A 16,671-nucleotide genomic window follows, 5' to 3' on the forward strand; every position below is an offset into this window, starting at 1 on the left:
CTGTTCCACCAGGGATTCTCTGTTACGTTCCCTGTCAGGGCAGTCATGGGTGGTAGCCGGGCACCATCTAGTTCTTCCGGTCTCAAGCTGATGAAATCTGTGGTTTATGTAGCCCTTTCTTTCTGTTGGGCTCACGTTTTCCACATGTCCTTGGTGTTTTTCATTCTCCTTTCCTCCAGGTGGGTTGAGCCCAACTGATCCATCTTAGATGGCCACTTGCTAGTTTTAAGACCCCAGACACCACTCACCAAAGTGGGATGCAAACCATTTTCTTAATAAACAAACACTTATGCTCGTCAAAAGACTTCGCCAAAGGAGTAAAGAGACTATCTACAGAGTGGGAACAAAAAAATTTGGCTACAACAAATCGGATCAGGGTCTAATCTCTAAAATCTACATGATCCTGCAAAAATTCAACAATGAAAAAACAAATAAACCAATTGAAAAATGGGCAAGGGGGATATGGACAGACACTTCACTAAGAAGACATTCAGGTAGCTAACAGATACATGAGGAAATGCTCGTGATCATTAGCCATTAGAGAAATGTAAATCAAAACTACGACGAGATTACATCTTTAAGAAAGAACTTCATTGCCACGTGCAGGGCACGGAGCAGAGAGGAAGTTCCTCAGATATGGCTCACCAAGTTACAGGGAAGCAGGGCTTATTTGTAATTTGGGCGGCAAGATAGCGCCAGGCAGGCGAACTGGGGAGGGAAAATTCTAGAAGGTGGCCAGGAAACAGGAGGTAACTTAGTTCTTGTCAGAACTGGCACTTTGGGATAGGGCCCAGGTGATGATTTTCCTTTTGATTCTTTCCTCCTGATGCTGCATCTTCTGATGAGGTCATCTAGCAGTCACAGCAGGCCCTTCTGGGCATGGAAGCTGAGCCAAATCTGGCTTGGGCTAGTTTAAGGTCTAATAGAAACTTACTGGTATTTGTAGGATCACGTTGCCATTGGACCAAAGCAAAAGCTAAGAGGTTTCCTGGACACATCCAAGCACTTCAATGGACAGAGAAGTTGAGGCTGGGGCCTGGGGACCATAGTATCTGGGAGATGTAGGCCAATTGGCATAACAAAATTTATTAAGAAAATGGTCTGCATCCCACCTTGGTGAGTGGCATCTGGGGCCTTAAAGGCTTGTGAGTGGCCATCTAAGATGCATCAATTGGTCCCAACTCACTAGGAGCAAAGGAGAATGAAGAACACCAAAGACACTGACTTCCCCCGCATAAGCGTTTGATTTTGGGCACCCAATGCTGTTGGCTTTAAGGATTGGGAGACAGCACTTCTTCTTAGACCCCTGTCACAGGCGGTAGGTGGAGAGGGTGGAGTTACCAGGCTTGAGGACCCTGCTTAATGGATCCAGTGTCAGATGTCAAGGACCTGAAACTCTACCACAGAGCTGATATAGTTGAACTTGGACTTTGGTTATATACCCTGTTGTACTGTGCTAATGAGGGTCTATGCTGTTGAAATCAGGTCTCTGCAGGGGTGAAAGGCATTGAATGTCCTTAGACCCATTATGCCTGTGTCTAGGCAAACCCTGGCAAAATAAACCAATCACGGAAGGACAAATATTGTATGACCTCGCTTCTATAAAAGGACAAGAAAAGGCAAAGGTACACAGACCAAAGTTTATTAGTGGTTGCGAGGGGCGGGGCGGGGGAAAAGGAGTTATGTTTCATTAACTCCCCTATGTTTGTGATTTGCAACTTACAAGTTAAAGGAAGAAACTGGAAAGCAACAAGTTAACTATTAAGAACTTGGCACCAGCCTGCAGGTCTGTTTCCGCCAGGGGGCGGGGCTCCGCCGAGGCCCCCCCCACCTCACGCATGCGCGCTGTGCTGGCCAATCAGCGCTGCGCCCGCTCAGGCAAGGCTGGCTTGCTCCGCCCCCTCCGGAAGTGCCTCAGAGGAGCTTCCCGGTGGCCAGCTGCCTCGCTCTGGGAGTGTTGCCGCTACAGCCTTTACCTCAGGTGAGGGGCGGGCAGTGTGGGGCGGCTGGGATCCCGGCGGGTCTGCGGTGGCCATCGGGTTCATCAGGTTGACGAGGGGCGTGTGTTCAGTGCGAGACACCCCCCCAAGTCACCTGTGCCCGGTGAGGTGACTGTTCGCCGGGGCCTGATCCGGCCACTGAGTGGAAGGCGGAAGGAGGGGGTGGTGGGGTGGGCCTCTCTGAGGGCCTAGGGTGATGGGAGTCAGTGGGGCATGGAAGGTCTGGGAGGGAGGACGCCTGAGAGGGGAGGGGCCGGATGATTGGAGAGGAGGGAGGGGGAGGACAGATGAGAGGGGAGGGAGGGCGGGTGAGAGGGGAGGAGGACAGGTGAGGGGGTGGGGAGGCAGGATGGGGGGGGAGAAGGGAGGATGGGTGAGTGGGAAGGGAGGGAGGATGAGGGATGGGGGACAGGAGTGGATGACAGGTGAGGGGAGGAGGGAGGACAGGTGTGGGGGGAGGGAGGAGAGGGGAGGGGCAGAGAAGAAGGCAAACTGGTGAGGGGGTAAGGGAGGGAGGACAGGTGGAGGAGAGGGAGGACAGGTGGAGGAGAGGGAGGACAGGGTGAGGGGATAGGGAGGGAGGACAGGCGAGGGGAGGGGGAGGGAGGAAGAATGAGGGATGGGGGACAGGAGTAGATGACAGGAGTGGGGGGAGAGAGAACAGGGGAGGGGGAGAGAGGAGGGCAAACTGGTGAGGGGGTAAGGGAGGGAGGACAGGTGGAGGAGAGGGAGGACAGGTGGAGGAGAGGGAGGACAGGTGAGGGGATGGGGATGGAGGATAGGTGAGGGGGAGGGAGGATCTGCGAGAGGAGTAAGGGAGGGAGGGAGGGAGAGGGGGGAAGAGGAAGGAAAACTGGTGCAGGGGAAGGGGAAGGAGGACAGGCGAGGATTGAGGAGGGAGGACAGGTAAGGGGGGGTGAAGGGGAGGCTTCGTCCCCTCAGGGACCATGACAGGTGACCAAGGGCCCTACGTTTGTCCCTTGGAGATGTCATGACGGCCTGTGTGGACGTTCGCTCTCCAAAGCCAAGTGGCAGCAAGTCTTTATGTGTCTGTTGCTTCAGACTTCTCTCTGGCCTGCTGGGGGGGCTGGCCCCCCAGCTGTCACATTGTCACTTTGTGACAAGGATCTGCCCCATTTAGTCAGCTGGAATCTGGCAGAAGCAGGACCAAAACCCACAGGTCCCAGTGTGGACTCAGGGTTGACCCTGTCATTGTTACCTTTGTCACCTCCTGGTCCAATAATAGAAATGAGGAGACTGCAAAGCTTGTTATTTAACCGAGGCGACCCTTGTGAGGGACCTCTGATGTGCAAAGCTACCCATTTGTTTAAATGGCGTGTTTGAACTCGGGAAGTTTAAGGGATCTGTTTTTTAAGTCAGCAAACAGAATCTAATTATGGCACCCACTGGAAGAAAGGGAACGGGGAGACCTGGGAGACGCGTGGTGAAGGATCAGGATAGAGAAGCCTCTGGCACAGAAGATAAAAAAGATCTGAGTGGTTCCGAGCCGGACGGGAAGGAGGAAGGTACAGTGTCCCTAACTAACAACTTGGCAAGTGTGGCGCATAGGGCACACTTTAGTCTTTTTCTTTTCCATTTACTGTAAAACCTTTTGTTGGCCAAAAGCCCAAAAGCCTCCAGGATGTAGATATGACGCCATTAAAAATTAACTCGTATAACATACTTAATTTAAAACTGTTTTTCATTTCAATGAAGGAAAGAGTCCAGTAACTGATAAGGATGGAAGAAAAAGACCATCTGCAGGATCAACTGAGGAAGAGCTAGGGTAATGTGTTCAAGCAACATTTGCCCATCGGGTCGGGTACTTTTAAGAAAAGTCGACTTTGATTCATTTAGCAAGTATCGCATGTGAAACAGTTGGTGTGAGACATTTCCTCCCAAACAAGCATGCCATTTTTTTGTGCCCTTCCTTAAAAATTGTTCACGTAATTTCTTCACAGGGCCGAAGTAGAGAATATGTTCGAAATACTTGGAGGTAAGTCTTAGGAATTACTGGCATTTAAACAAAATTGTTGTAAATCCTATAACTTGGATAACAGGGAATGTCAGTGAGCTACAAGACTGGAATTTAATGCCTTGTGTTCATGTATAGATTTTTGTGTAGATGTTTAGTGTGACTCAGTCTTCGATAATTTCTTCACTTAACTTTTCTAATTGTTTGTGTGAACACTGAAAATAGTCCTAACAGCGGTGAGGTGAGAATGATGCTTTTTGATGCATGAACGGATATAATGGATAATGGAATATTAGAAATAAATGGATGTGAAAAGCTTCTATCCTTCTTTGTATTTACACAGTAAATCATATATCAGTTTTTAATTTTCTCAGTGTCATTATTTTCTGTGACTTTTGTGTGTTCATTTGAGGGGCACAGTGTAAATTAAAACCTCTAACTGGCCGTTTTTAAATCAATATGCTGTTTAGTGGAGAAGAAAAGACAACTTGGCTAAGTGGTGATCGATGTGTAATCCGATCCAAAAATCCTAACTTTTAAATTAGTATGTCATCTTTTAGTTACAGTAACTGTGCTAGAGGATAATAATCTGAAAAAGAAGCCAGACTCAGTTTTTGGCTCTTTTATATGGACAAGTGATATAGCAAGTATTTTCGAAAGCTTTTCTGTATTTGGTGGTGAAAAAGTGCTTGTTTTGTGAGTTTTCATAGAAATCATTATGGATAGATACTGGAAGTATAAAATACTTCTGTAACAATGCAGCTCCTTCCTGATTACGGCAAATTAACTACCGATGGCAGAGCCATAGCATAAAATCATATGCTCAGCAAAGCATTGTCTGAAGTATTAAACATTGTATGAAATGAAGCGCTTACAGGTAAAAATGTCATATAAACAGTTCCTCAGAAGTAGTTAGTCAGGCGTTCCTGAACAAATGTATTTACTTAATGTGGCATTTTTCTATCTATGGTCATTTTCTCTTTTAGTAAAATATATGTAAAGCTTCACTGACTAGATTTTTAAAAATTGTTCTTACTTGATGTAATTATTTATCCTTCGGGGACTATTGAATAGAATATTTTGTGTGTTTCATACAGTGAGTTCTGACAATATGTCTTCTGCGTGTGTCCTTTGAATTGGAAGATACTGCTTTCTTGTGGGGAAATTAAAGCCAGTCCTTGAGACCCTTTATGTATATTTTGGAAAATGGAAAATGTTTTATTGGCCTTTTTTTTTTTTTTAATCACCCATAAGTTAACAATTGTCCTGCAATGAGCAAAATTACAACTGGGAGACTAGTAACTGAAATTTTCACGGAAAAAATAAAGGGAACAAATAAGCTTCCTTTTGAAATGATGTCTAATTCTTAAATATCAAATCTTTCCAATATTGTTGACCCAACATTACCCAAATTGATTTGAATATGTGTACATGAAGTAATAGTCAGCATAAATTTCAATGCATATTTTCAATACAGGTGACATCACCAAGGCTCTTCTTGAAAAGAGAAGAAGGTTAGAAACGAATACCAATGCTTCTCTCAAACTCAGTAACCAGAAAGTTGAGAATGCTTGGAAAACAGAAAAAGAGCAAAGGTAAAGTTCCTGGATTTTTAGAGCTATAACATTTGTATCAATTCTTCTTATTCATGGGTGCAAATTACTGGAGAAAAATACTATTATCTTCTGTTTATTGGAGTCTCTAGTGAAATATATTTGGCTTGATTTTTCTCTGAGCTAATAAATTCCTTGCTCCCATAACCTCACCCTTTCGCTGCATTGAGGTATATTTCCTCTTATAAAGATACCTTTTTTCCCCCCTTAAAATAACAGTGGAGTTTTCTTACTGTAAGGAGCTCTGGCGGCACAGTGGTTAAGCGCTTGGCTGCTAACCAAAAAGGTTGTCGGTTCAGACCCGCCAGCTGCTCCTCAGGAGAGAGTTGTTGCAGTCTGCTTCCATAAAGATTAATGCCTTGGAAACCCTATGGGACAGCTCTACTCTGTCCTATAGGGTCACTATGAGTCAGAATCGACTCAACGGCAACGGGTTTCTTACTGTAAATGTACTTACATTCATTCCAGAAATATGGAAGCTGAATAAAAGGTAAATGTCAAACCATTAGTCTTGTGATAAAAAAAGGTCTTGTGATAGTTAACTTTATTCAGTAATGTGGTGAAAAGTCAATCTTATATTGTAAATAATTTTTATATTTTAGCAGAATTGAGTTTTTTCTTTTGTACAAAATCTTTGTTGTGCCAAATTGGGGAAAAATTTAATGAAACATCCTTGTTTGGAAATCTTATATGATAAATAGACCTCGTTGGATCTATTTATCATGCACGAACCTATGTGTTACTCATTAAGAGAAAATGAAAATTAAAATCCTTGGAGGTAAAATGAATATTTCTGGAAAATTTACATACACAATCAAAGTTCCTTAATTTTCGAGAGCTACAGTATGTGAGATAGCGTCTCTGTTATCCTGTTAGGGAAAAAATACCTTTGGAATTAGTAAATTATTCATTTTACTTTTCAGTTGCCCATCTGAAGATTTAAGCTGCTATTATTCCCGTCTTCTTTTATAGTATAAATTATAAAAAGAAGGGAATAAATAGGCTTGCCTTGTGAAATGATGCCTAATTTTGAAATATCAAATGTCTTCCCAATAGTGCTCGAACATTACCCATTTTAAGTGGAATATGTGTACAGTAAGTAATCAAATCAACTTTATTTTGAAAGTGCTTATTTTTTCAGATTGGTATGAAATATGACAGTGTTCATTACGTTTTACAGGCAGGATCGTACTGTGCAATGCTCTCAGCAGCTTTCGACTTTTTTTCAGCAGTGGGATACAGATGTGCAGAAAGCTGAGGAACAAGAACAAAGTCTAACTGTCGGTATCAGGCTTCCCTTTATAAGTAATCTATTGTAACTAAGTCTCAAGTAGGAATGAATGGAGAACCTAGGCTTGTAGTAGATCCACGGAACTGAGCTCGGCTCTATTACTCATTGTTGGCTGTGAGTTTTGGCCCTGGTGACTGAAAACCAAAATTTGGACATGTACACATTCATGAAAGCCTTTAGTCTTTGCTTGGTTGAGATTCTTGCAGTTCCAAGTGACAGAAATTTGCTAAAGTACCAAACAGGAATGTATTGATTTACAGAAAGAATTGCAGGGGGAGTTTAGCTGCAGGCACAGCTGGATGGGGTGGGCAAAGGTGGCTCACGCAGTGTCACCTGGGCTCTGTCTCCACCCCTTAGCAGGCTCTCTCAGTGTGGTACGCGAGATAGCCTCTTGCGATCCTAGATTACGAACAGTGTAGCAACCCCAGTGGGCTGAGACAGTCTTACTCAATAGCTCTGTCAGAAAGGCCCTCGGGAGAATTCTCACTGATCTGCCTTGGATCATTTGCCCATCCCTGAACCAGTCACGGTGGGCCAGGGCATGGTGCACTGTTGATGGCCAGACCTGGGCCACCTGCCCATCCCTATGGGGGATGGAAGTCAGTCCCACCCATATACTGTATAGCTACATTAACTAGCCTTCTCTTTCACTCTTGAATTGTTTGTGAATTTATCACACACCTTTTACCTCCACAGCGAAGCTATTGTTCACATCAAAAAAAAAAAAAAACTTGGTGTGTGTGTGTGGCGGGGGGCTTTGTCAGTCAGCTGAGGTTTGGAAAAGTTAAATTTGAGGTGCACGGGAAACACCCAAGGAGGCATGTTGAGTAGGCCACTGGCTATGTGGGCCTGGATTCAGGAGAGGGATCAGCTCTGTCGTATGCTGCTGACAGGCCAAGTAAGGTGGATTTGGCAGCGTGCGGGGCGTTGGTGTCATTAAGGAACGAGGGTTTGGTGGCACGGTGGGTGGAAAAGGCCAGTGAGTATAAGAGAGAACGGCACAGGAAGCAATGGGGTGGTAGCTGGGGAGAAAAGGAATACACGTGGGTTCTGACTGGAGAAATAGCAAGATGTTTGTATGCTGATGGTCATGATCTAGAGGGAGAAAAGTGAAAGTTTGGAGGGGGGTGGTGGGAGGACAATTGCTGAGCAATATTCTTGAGAGTGGATGGGATCGATCTAGTGGGCAGGAGAAGAAGTCGGTTTTGGCAAGCCAGGATTGTTCCTCCATAAAAACAGGGGAGACGGTAGAGTGTATGAGGGCTGATGGGTATAGGTGGGTGGTAGGTGTGGTGATAGGAGACTGGCAGTCCTCTTTGCATTGCTTCTATTTATTTAGTGTGATAATAATTAAGTTAAGAATAAAGAGGGTGGAGGAGGCGTTGCCTTTTGAGGACCAAGGAGAAGGTAAGAAATAGTTTCCTTAGATTAGGCCAGTGCATGGGTGGTGATTGTCATTGTTGTTAGGCGCCATGGAGTCGGTTCCGGCTCATAGCAACCCCGTGTGCCACCGAACGAAACACTGCCCAGTCCTGCACCATTCTTAAAATCGTTGCTGTGCCTGAGCCCATTGTTGCAGCCACTGTGTCAATCCATCAGAGTGAGGGTCTTCCTCTTTTCTGCTGACCGTGTACTTTACTAAGCATGATGCCCTTCTCCAGGGACTGGTCCCTCCTAACAACATGTCCAAAGTACCTAAGACGCAGTCTCGCCATCCTTGCTTCTAAGGAGCACTCGGGTTGTATTTCTTCCAAGACAGATTTGTTGGTTCTTTTGGCAGTCCATGGGATAGTCAATATTCTTCGCCAACACCACAATTCAAAGGTGTCAGTTCTTCTCTGGTCTTCCTTATTCATTGTCCAGCCTTCACATGCATATGATGTGATTGATAATACCATGGTTTGGGTCAGGCACACCTTAGTAATCAAAGTGACATCTTTGATTTTCAACGCTTTAAAGTGGTGTTTTGAAGCAGATTTGCCCAATACAATGTGTCTTTTGATTTCTTGACTGCTGCTTCCATGGCTGTTGATTGTGGATCCAAGTAAAACGAAATCCTTGACAATTTCAAATTCATGCTTGGGTTAGAGAAATATAATTGCCAAGAATCATTAAGGGTCCAATTTAAGTTAGTGATCGTAGTGTCAAGAACTTAAAGTGAGACCAGTCAGCGTGGTTGTGGCAGAGTACTTGGAGAATTGGGTTTTCCAAGGTTGAGGTTTAGTCAGTCAAGTGTGACAGTGAGAAGAGGGCAAGTTATATATGCACGGGGGTGATTATAACGATTGATCATGGAATTTAAGGTGGAAAAGAGGAAAGGAAAAGCAAGGACATAAGGGTGGGGATAAGGGACAGTGAAAATAGTGGGATCAGTGGATGTTAGGTCCTGATAGATTATTGAACTGTAATACTAAAGAGAATGGGCTAGAAACATAGGGAAGTAGTGGTTGAATACACGGGTGTAGGGAGGGTAACAAGTGCCCAGGGACAATCTCTAAATTGTGCTCCCCCACTTAGAGCACCCAGGAGCAGTTTCTAAGTTGCACCCCCCATCTGAGAACCAAGGGGCAATCTCTCAGTTGCGCTGCCCCCCCCGCCAAATTTCAAGATGAATAAAGAAACCCCACTGCCGCCGAGTAGTCCTTAATAATGGGGACGGAAACGAGAAGCCAAGCCTGCATGTGGACCGTTCGCGATTTCTTGCTGCGCCTGCATCTGAGGTGGCAGGCGGGCTGACAGGAGGGCTCTGGGGGCACCCAAACCTGTGAGTCATCCTGGCAGACACCGAGAGCCACGGCAGCAGAGAGCAGTGCCGGAACATGGCTGAAGCAGGCAGGGGCTTTCTGGAGGAGCCCAAGTCCTGCGTAGTTTGGTCTTGGACGTATCTCTGGACTGTGTGTTGCCACCCTCCCTGACAGTGTCGCCCAATGCACTCCTTCCCCCGCCCCGCCCCGCACCCTCCTAGTGATGCCGCTGGTGCCCGGTTGGACTTGCTACGCCTTTGGTTGAATAGTGGGATGTAGGAGAGTCGGTATAGTATAATAGTTAAGAGTCTGGATTCTGAAACCATACTGTTTGGGATCCAATTCTACTTCAACCAATTGATGCTGTGAAAGCATGGCAAATTATTTACCTCTATGCCTCAGTTTCCTCATCTTTGAAAGGGGAATAAAAAGAGTACCTATCTCATAGGGTTTCTTTGAAGATTAAATGAGTTCATATATAGTAAATCTATTTTAAATGGTTCGGAAGTGTATCTGACACACGGTTACCATGTCTTTGCTCTTATTAATATGATACAGACATTATAGTTATTGGTAATGACAAAACCTGGGGTATGACTATGTACGTGAGTGGCTAAAATAGGGGAGAGGACAAAATCAAGGGAAGAGGAGGTCAAGGAACTGAAAGGCTAGTGTTACTGGAAGGGTCACCTATGTGGCTATTGAGATCACCACATACTAAGACATGTTTCAAACATTGTTAAGAAAGGAAACGTCCTACTCAATGATTGGTAGATAAGATTCGTACATTTTTTTGATTATTGGTGTACGCAAATTATCTAAACTTGGTCTTAATAATTGTTAAACTAGAAAATGTCATGGAAAGTTCAAAGCTATTCCATTTAAGCTTAAGGTAGAATTATTGAGAAATTTAAATTTCACTGAAATTTGTTATCACAACTTTTTTCTTTTTTTATTTATAGAATTTGTTTCGAGAGCAACAAAAGATTTTTCAACACTATAGAATTGTTCAGGGCCAGCGACTGAAAGCAATTAAAATGATGTATGAGCAATTTGTGAAGGTCTGTTGTATTCAGTAACAATACATTCTCATAAAACCGAATGTGCGCCTAGAAGTTGAAGAGACTGTTTTTGTTTCTGAATTTATGGCAAAAACATTTTCATTACAGATTTTAAATTTTAACCATTTTCCACTTTGAATCCACTGTTCCTAATTTTACATAAGTGCTAAATATATTTTTATCTTTAGGATTCATTAATGCTTTTGTGAGGGTTATTCAAAGTAGGAAATGGCAAATTGGGAATTTTACACATAGCATGCATAAAATTGATACTTTATTAACAATTTAATCATGGTTCTCTGTTCAACAATCATTTTTTCTAGGTTACCACAATAAATATACACTTGAAAATAGGAAGTCTGCAAATAATTTCTAGATGTGTTTTTCTTGTCTGTGCCCTCAGTGTTTGTTAAACAGAAAATCCACAAGTGTAATTAATGAGTGTCTTTTATTTTCAAGCCTATGCCTTGAATATCTTATGACATACTTGCTTTTAGAATTATTGCGATGGCTAAAAATGGCTTTATATGTCAAATCATAATCACCAGAGATGGCCCAGACATATAACGGGATGAAAAAGCCAGCGTGGGATTAAGAGTTTGTGAACCGAGGATTATCAGCGATCCCGTTGGCACACGAGCAGATTCACTTCCTGCGCATACACACTTGTTTAGGAGTCAGTGGAATCCTGAATATGTTCTTTCTTTGCTTGATGGCGGATTCTCTGGATCATCTTGTCAAATACATGTTAAAATATCACTCTTGTAACCTAATTGGAATGTTTAAGTAAACTCATAAAATAGATTTAATGAACATTCTTTAAAGGAAAAATGTACTTATCTTAAAACAGTTGTTTTTAGTCTTTCAAAAGAGAGAGCTTGTTGGCTTGCTCTCATGCTCCCTGAGAACCATTTATTCATCGGTGTGAAGATTTGATAAAGTTCTAGAAATGGTTTCTTCCAAGTGTTAACCACTCAGGGCAGGCAACTTAGTGTTGTCTTTGGCCCCTCCGCTTCCTGATCTTTCCCATCCAGGTATTATGAAGCCCTGTGATTTTTACCTCTGCAATGGTTCTTTCCTTTCTTTCTTTCTTTGAATCCCCACTTGCACTGCCCCAGTTCAGGACCTCATCCGTCCTTTGTGTGCTGTTGAAACTCTTCCATCGGATTTCTCTCTTCTCTAGTCCGTCCTTCATAGAGAGGCCTGCAGTGTCACCTTCCTGAAACATTTCCCTTCTCTCCTGGAAAACTCTCAGTAGCTTCCTATTCTAAAATCTTAGGTGTTCAAGTCCCCAAATAACATGACCCCCTTTTGGAAGGTCATTTCCTGCATCCTCTCTCTCCTCCCACCCCTCCAGCTGAATTGCTTTAAGTGACCTAATGCGCCATGTGCTTCCATGAGGTTGCCTGTGCCCCCCCCCCCCCGATGACACTTAACTCCTCTTTCTTCCCCTGTGGAAATCTTAGTCTTTTGCTGAGTAACTGGGAACTAATCTCGTTTTCCACTGCGTAGATACAGCAAGTTGTGTTTCCACACCTATTTGTTATCAAATGTTGGTGGTATTTTTGCTGATGTGTCTCTCCTTCTCCCTGGAGTGAGGATGAGATGGTGTATCGTTTGTTTTATAGTTCCTGCACAGCGCTTAACACGGTGACGGTACTTCTTACACAGGAGGCATGAGATCGCCATTTGTTGGGTGAAGAGTAAAGATTGAAAAACGTAATTTGTATATTCCGTAACTTGCAAAGCTTCCAGTACAGATCACCTTTTTCCTCCAATGAGATCATGTTACGTTGACTGTCAGTCATACTAAGTGGCTTTAGAAAGCTTCTTAGAGAGTTTCACAGTTACGGTATTTATTGATAGGGGACCTCAGTCTTTCTCTTTGCTCCGTCTTGACCTTAACAGTTCATTAGCCCATTGTTTCAGGCAAAGTATACTAGTGTTGAAACTCCCATAACAATATTTGACTCAGTCTGACATCTTTTTAAAAATTCTTCTAGTGGGTAATTTGGTCTTTGCGTATCACTTAGACTATTTTTATTTGGAATAAACAATAAGCATCATTTGAAAATTTTGAAGTTCATACATTTGAAATTTAATTGCACAGGTTTAGAACCTGGAATGAAAAGTGGTGGTTTCTGACTGAACCAGACCTTTATGTTTTAGAGCCTCGAGGACCTCGAGAAAAGTTATGACTCTGCGTTTGATGAAGCACAAAGTGAACTTAAAGAAGAACTAGCTTTGCTGCAAAAAAAACTTTTAATGGACACAGTAAGTAGTATATATTTAAAACTGAAAACTAAGAGTTGATGTAAGCATTGAAATATTTTGTTTTCCGAAGTATGTAAAACCCTTATCAAAATATTAAACAAAGATTTCATTTCTCCTTTCATGTAACAGCATCAGGAAGAGGTGAAAATTGTTCGAGAGTCCCTTAAATCCCTGATACAATGATGACTCTTTGAAGAAAGAATTTGAATCTAAATGACATGACACAATTGTAACATTAGCTACGTGAAGCCACCTTACAGTGGTGTAAACATTCTACTTTAAATTACTGCATCTTGTTAATCAGTTACCTTGTTTATTAAGCACAAGACTCCCTTTTTGTTAACCACCAAAGAAAGCCTGAACCGCTATGTGAGTAGCAACAATTCCAAAGTCATGTGTGTGGAGCTTTCAGCCCTTTGGTAGCAATGGTGACTTTTCCTCCCTTGCGCTGTTATTTAACTTCTAGCAGTCAAAATGATTTAATTTTAGGTTTTGGCCTTAGAGAACCTGTATTAGTCCCAAAAGGTAGAAAGCACATGTATGGAAGGTTACATTGTTCTTCCTTACAAAGTAATAATAATAATAAAGAATACAAAATCTATTTTCTATGTTCTTTCTTTGGGTGTATACTCATTTGATGATTGTAATAAAGGTAAGACTTCAGAAGAATATTTACTCTGTCGTAAATCATATAAGCAACTTAAATTTGTGTTCTGGAATAAAACTGCTAAAAAAATTATTTTTAAAAAGACGGGTGATATTCTAAAGGGAAGGGTTTTGCTTTTTGGCCATTTATGTTAATTTTCTTGCATGCCATGTGTGCTGTAGCTACTGTTTTTTTTTTTATATATATATAAAAGGAAATATTTCATGTTCACTTTTTTGGTGACAATGAAATTTTAACTCAGAATTCAAGGAACTAGTTCCCCAACTGCCTGTCCTTGTGTCCTAGGGCTACTGTTCAGTCAGTATGCCTGTGAACCTGTTCAGGTGCTTGATGGCATGAAGTCTTGAGGATATCTCAGTTAAGGTGTATTGAAATTTGCAGGTACAAGTCACTAAATTGTCAATCAAATGATGGAATGACCTTTAGAGCAAAAAAAAAAAAAGAGAATATAAAATAGATTATTGTCTCTCTTTTCTGAAACAGCATCTACTTTCATGTTCCCCCCAAATTTCAAATCTTAACCGAAATACTAAATTTTAGAGCACCTTCACATATTTCATCTTTGAACCTCACTGTAGTGAGGTTCTGGAATGTGCAGGGCATTCCATAATTACAGAAACGGAGGCTGAGAGAGCAAAAAGGCCTAGAATAAATGCCAAAGCCAGAAGGTAACAGAGCCCAGGTCTTCTGACTCCACATTCCCTCAACTTTCTGCTCTGCAACCAAGCCTCAACTTTTCTGCTAGAAGGGGCTATCCATCATTCCCTGACAGTCAATCCATTCCATCTTTTAAGTTTATTACTCCTTTGAGATTACCTGTAAGAAGGTAAAAGTTCTGGGGAAAAACAGCCTAGTTGAAGGCAGACATATACAAAATTGTGGTGTCTAAAAAATTAAGGGTGAGGGAGTCACAGAGATAACTCCTCAGGAAGTTTGTTCACAGACCAGGGCAAGTGCTACCCTTCAGAAAGCGAAGCCCAGGAAAAAAGCCTCCAGGTGTGCCTCTGGAGAAGGCGTTCTCCTCACCCATGAGGGGAAATCTCCAGACCGTCTCTTGACTTTCATTGAAAAGCTTCATCTGGCTCTGTTCTCACTAAAGAAGAACCTTCTCCCTGGCAGAGGGACTAAGGATGCCTCAGGGCACATCTGTTGGGTTTGATCCGTGTGTATGTGTATAGTCTGAAAGAAAACTGAATTCGATTCTGTAGACAGGGATTGCATCCTCAGTTCACCACAGTCTTCACTCCGGTGTGAAGCAGAGAATTCATGTGTTACAAAATAGGGGTGGGAATTTCTAACACCTGAGATTTTAGCGAAGGTAAACAGTTCTGCTGGCAGTGCACACCTAAGTGCTCTAAAAGGAAACCTACAGTGACTTTTCAGATATGTTGACTAGTCACCCTCTAGCTCTAAAATATGGGTGGTTTTGCGGCCCTAAAGTATTTGTTGTTGTTAGGTGCCGTCAAGTCGGTTCCGACTCATAGCGACCCTGTGCACAACAGAACGGAACACTGCCCGGTCCCGAGCCATCCTCACAGTCGTTGTTATGCTTGAGCTCATTGTTGCAGCCGCTGTGTCAGTCCACCTCGTTGAGGGTCTCCCTCTTTTCCGCTGACCCTGTACTCTGCCAAGCATGATGTCCTTCTCCAGGGACGCATCCCTCCTGACAGCATGTCCGAAGTATGGAAGACGCAGTTTCGCCATCCTTGCCTCTAAGGAGCATTCTGGCTGCACTTCTTCCAAGACAGATTTGTTCCTTCTTTTGGCAGTCCGTGGTATAGTCAACATTCTTCGTCAACACCACAATGCAAAGGCGTCAATTCTTCTTTTGTCTTCCTTATTCATTGTCCAGCTTTCACATGTATTTGATGCGATTGATTGAAAAACACCATGGCTTGGGCCAGGCGCACCTTTGTCCTCCACGTGACATCTGTGCTTTTCAACACTTTACAGAGGTCTTCTGTAACAGATTTGCCCAATGCAATGTGTTGTTTGATTTCTTTTTTTTTTTTAATTTTATTAACTTTTATTGAGCTTCAAGTGAACGTTTACAAATCAAGTCAGACTGTCACATATAAGTTTATATACACCTTACTCCGTACTCCCACTTGCTCTCCCCCTCTTGAGTCAGCCCTTCCAGTCTCTCCTTTCGTGATGATTTTGCCAGCTTCCAACTCTCTCTGTCTTCCCATCCCCCCTCCAGACAGGAGATGCCAACACAGTCTCAAGTGTCCACCTGATATAATTAGCTCACTCTTCATCAGCATCTCTCTCCTACCCACTGTCCAGTCCCTTCCATGTCTGATGAGTTGTCTTCGGGGATGGTTCCTGTCCTGGGCCAACAGAAGGTTTGGTGACCATGACCGCCAGGATTCCTCTAGTCTCAGTCAGACCATTAAGTATGGTCTTTTTGTGAGAATTTGGGGTCTGCATCCCACTGATCTCCTGCTCCCTCAGGGGTTCTCTGTTGTGCTCCCTGACAGGGCAGTCATCGGTTGTGGCCGGGCACCAACTAGTTCTTCTGGTCTCAGGATGATGTAGGTCTCTGGTTCATGTGGCCCTTTCTGTCTCTTGGGCTCATAGTTGTCGTGTGACCTTGGTGTCCTTCATTCTCCTTTGATCCAAGTGGGTTGAGACCAATTGATGCATCTTAGATGGCCGCTTGTTAGCATTTAAGACCCCAGACGCCACATTTCAAAGTGGTATGCAGCATGTTTTCATAATAGAATTATTTGGCCAATTGAGTTAGAAGTCCCCTTAAACCATGGTCCCCAAACCCCCGCCCTTGCTCCGCTGACCTTTGAAGCATTGAGTTTATCCCGGAAACTTCTTTGCTTTTGGTCCAGTCCAGTTGAGCTGACCTTCCATGTATTGAGTATTGTCCTTCCCTTCACCTGAAGCAGTTCTTATCTACTAATTAATCAGTAAAAAACCCTCTCCCCCCCTCCCTCCCTCCCCCCCTCGTAACCACAAAAGTATGTGTTCTTCTCAGTTTATACTATTTCTCAAGATCTTATAATAGTGGTCTTATACAATATTTGTCCGT

The 16,671-nt window shown here is 43.2% G+C and overlaps 2 protein-coding genes across 2 annotated transcripts in view; one reads left to right on the forward strand and one right to left on the reverse strand.

Annotated features, from left to right (window-relative positions):
* LOC126068951 (synaptonemal complex protein 3-like) overlaps positions 1-16,671 on the reverse strand; it is a 115,713-nt gene that overhangs the window by 62,714 nt on the left and 36,328 nt on the right. The window lies entirely within an intron of this gene.
* On the forward strand, positions 1,871-13,470 carry LOC126068952 (synaptonemal complex protein 3-like). The gene is made up of 9 exons (XM_049871739.1): positions 1,871-1,981; positions 3,377-3,526; positions 3,717-3,786; positions 3,962-3,996; positions 5,453-5,570; positions 6,769-6,868; positions 10,586-10,684; positions 12,854-12,958; positions 13,088-13,470. The coding sequence occupies exons 2-9, from the start codon at positions 3,397-3,399 to the stop codon at positions 13,139-13,141; spliced, it is 711 nt and encodes a 236-aa protein (XP_049727696.1). The 5' UTR covers positions 1,871-1,981; positions 3,377-3,396; the 3' UTR covers positions 13,142-13,470.

This window comes from Elephas maximus, chromosome X (assembly GCF_024166365.1).
Source record: "Elephas maximus indicus isolate mEleMax1 chromosome X, mEleMax1 primary haplotype, whole genome shotgun sequence".
Classification (NCBI taxonomy): Eukaryota; Metazoa; Chordata; class Mammalia; order Proboscidea; family Elephantidae; genus Elephas; species Elephas maximus.